General features: G+C 48.2%; 1 protein-coding gene across 1 annotated transcript in view; it reads left to right on the top strand.

Annotated features, from left to right (window-relative positions):
• Positions 1–2,612, top strand: part of LOC101846854 (cytochrome P450 4F3-like) — a 26,644-nt gene that overhangs the window by 20,511 nt on the left and 3,521 nt on the right. Inside the window, exons 9-10 of the mRNA XM_035973397.1 lie at positions 409–532; positions 1,395–1,544. Of these exons, the coding sequence (XP_035829290.1) occupies positions 409–532; positions 1,395–1,544 (274 nt within the window). The remainder of the gene's footprint in view (positions 1–408; positions 533–1,394; positions 1,545–2,612) is intronic.

Raw genomic sequence — 2,612 nt, 5'->3', positions numbered from 1 at the left:
CCCCCGGGCAGTGTTGCTGACTTAATTATCTGTAGGCCATTCCCAAAGGGGCGATATTAACGTGTTCTTATGCATAGTATAGTAGAATTGTAAATGGGCTGATTTTTCAATGTCAGGCTCATACAGTGCCTTTCTTTTATCTCATCCTTACTATCGTCATTTTTCCTCTCCTTTTTTGTTACTCCCTTGTTAACTGCTATTTATGGGGTTCCTTGTTAGTCGAAGCAGACTTTGTGCTGTTGGGGCTAGAGAGGTGAGCAGAGTAAGCCCCGTTTGGACTTCTCTGTTGACATCATCATCTCTTTTGTGCTCATGTTTGTTGGACCATGCTCTCTCTCTCTCTCTCTCTCTCTCTCTCTCTCTCTCTCTCTCTCTCTCTCCTCCACTGTACCGTGCCATAACCCCCAGGCCACGACACAACGGCCAGTGGCATCATGTGGACCCTGATCTCCCTCTCTCAACACCCTGACTACCAGGACCAGGTCTACAGGGAAGTCAAAGCTGTCTTGGGGGACAGGAAGGAGCTGCACTGGTAAGTGTCAATGTACATGTATAGTGTCCTAGAGGATAGAAATGAGCTTATAGTAGTAGGTATTATAACGAAACCTTGTACTGTCTCTACCCGCGTCGGGAGGACTCGGGATGGGGTGGGGTGGGGGTGGGAGGTGGTGTGCAGTAGGCACAACGGAACCCTGTACTGTCTCTCCTCGTGTAGGGACGACTTGGGGGTGGTGTCCAGTAGGTATAACGTAAAATAACGGAACGTGTACTGTCTCTCCCTGTGCAGGGAGGACTGTTGGTGGTGAGGGGGTGCAGTAGGTATAATGTATTATAACGGAACCCTGTACTGTCTTTGGGGGGCTCTCGTGGCCTAGAGGTTAAGGTGTTCGCTTCTCATTCAAAGGTCCCGTGTTCGAATCTGGGTAGCGACCGAAACAATTTCTTCTCTAAAATGGTCTCCTTCCACCTCCTTTCATGCTCTCTAGCAATGTTCTGTCTTCTGCTTTCGTCTCCACTTTCTACTCCCACCCCCTCACCCCCTTTCCCCCCTCCTCTGGGCTCCAGACTCATTATGCAGACTTTCTACTGCTACTCCTTGGCTCCTTACTGCTGTCTTTCAACCACACCCCCGATCGCCTGGTTGGAAAGATCTACACCTAGCCTTCTCGGACAAGGGCGAAAAATCTCGGAGGTGCTGTGTGAAAGTTGCGCACATTAAAGAGTAAGCTTCGGCCGCCACCCTGGCAAAATTAAACATTTCCTACCAACTGAAAAATGTTTGATGTGTCCTACGTGCTCAAATGACGTATGCAGTTGCGAGCGCCGTGAAACATTTACCCCCCCCCCCGCGCCCCCCAAAAAGAAGAACAAAAGTACTGTCTCTGCCCATACAGGGAGGACCTGGGCAAGCTACAGTTCACCGGCCAGTGCATCAAGGAAGCTCTGAGACTCCACAGCGCCGTGCCCATCATAGAGAGAGTGAGCACGGAGGATGTGTGGCTCAACCATCACAGGATTCCCGCAGGTATCAGGGGTGAGGGGCGGTATCTACCCTGACAGTCAAAGTACCAAGGGTGGTCAGTAAATCTTTACCCCGACTGTAAAGGTACTGGGGGCAGTCAGTAAGTTTTTATCCTGACTGGGAAGATACCTGGCTGGGGCGGTCAGTATAATAAGTCTTTACCCCGACTGTGAAGGTATAAAGGGTGGTCAGTATAATAAGTCTTTAGCCTGACTGTGAAGATATCTGGGGTGGTCAATAAGTCTTTACCCTGACTGTGAAGGTACCTGGGGCGGTCAGTAAATCTTTACCCTGACTGTTAAGGTATCAGGGACGGTCAATGAGTCTTTAACCTGACTGTGAAGGTATCAGGGGCGGTCAGTAAATCTCTATTCTGACTGTGAAGGTATCAGGGGCGGTCAGTGTAATAAGTCTTTAACCTTACCGAGAAGGTACATGGGGCGGTCAGTAAATCTTTACCCTGTCTGAGAAGGTATCAGGGTCGGTCAGTATAATAAGTCTTCAGCCTTATTTTGTAGGTACTGGGGGGGGGGGGGGGGTTGTCAATAAGTCTTTACCATGACTATGAAGGTGTCAGGGGCGGCCAGTAAGTTGAATAAATCTTTAGCCTTACTGTGTAGGTACATGTACCAGTGGCGATCAGTAAGTCTTTACCCTGACTGTGAAGGTATCAAGGGTGGTCAGTATAATAAGTCTCTACCCTGACTGTGTAGGTACATGTACCAGGGGCGGTCAATAAATCTTTGCCCTGAGTATTAAAGTACCAGGGGCGATCAGTAAGTCTTTATCCTGACTAGAACAGAATTGTTATAAAACGATGAAACTTGAAAAATGTGATTTTTATTTTCCTGAAAAGCTTTATGTGGAGTTTTTTAAAATTTCGGGATGAGGGTGGAGGAGGGGGGCGGGGGGTAGGGTTGTGGGACCCGGCTAGTGACAGGTACTTTTAATATCTTGCTTGGAAATACAGGTAGGTGGGCTGTACGAACACTTTAGCCTCTTAAAAATGGCAAAATGGGCGCTGGTTGTAAAAAGGTTGACACGCAGCACTGTTCTAGGCTCTAAGAAAAAAAAAAGTTAAAGTAAAGTA

This window comes from Aplysia californica, unplaced genomic scaffold (genome assembly GCF_000002075.1).
Source record: "Aplysia californica isolate F4 #8 unplaced genomic scaffold, AplCal3.0 scaffold01196, whole genome shotgun sequence".
NCBI lineage: Eukaryota > Metazoa > Mollusca > Gastropoda > Aplysiida > Aplysiidae > Aplysia > Aplysia californica.
The sequence above is the reverse complement of the archived record's forward strand: the minus strand, read 5'-3'. Positions and strand labels throughout refer to the sequence as shown.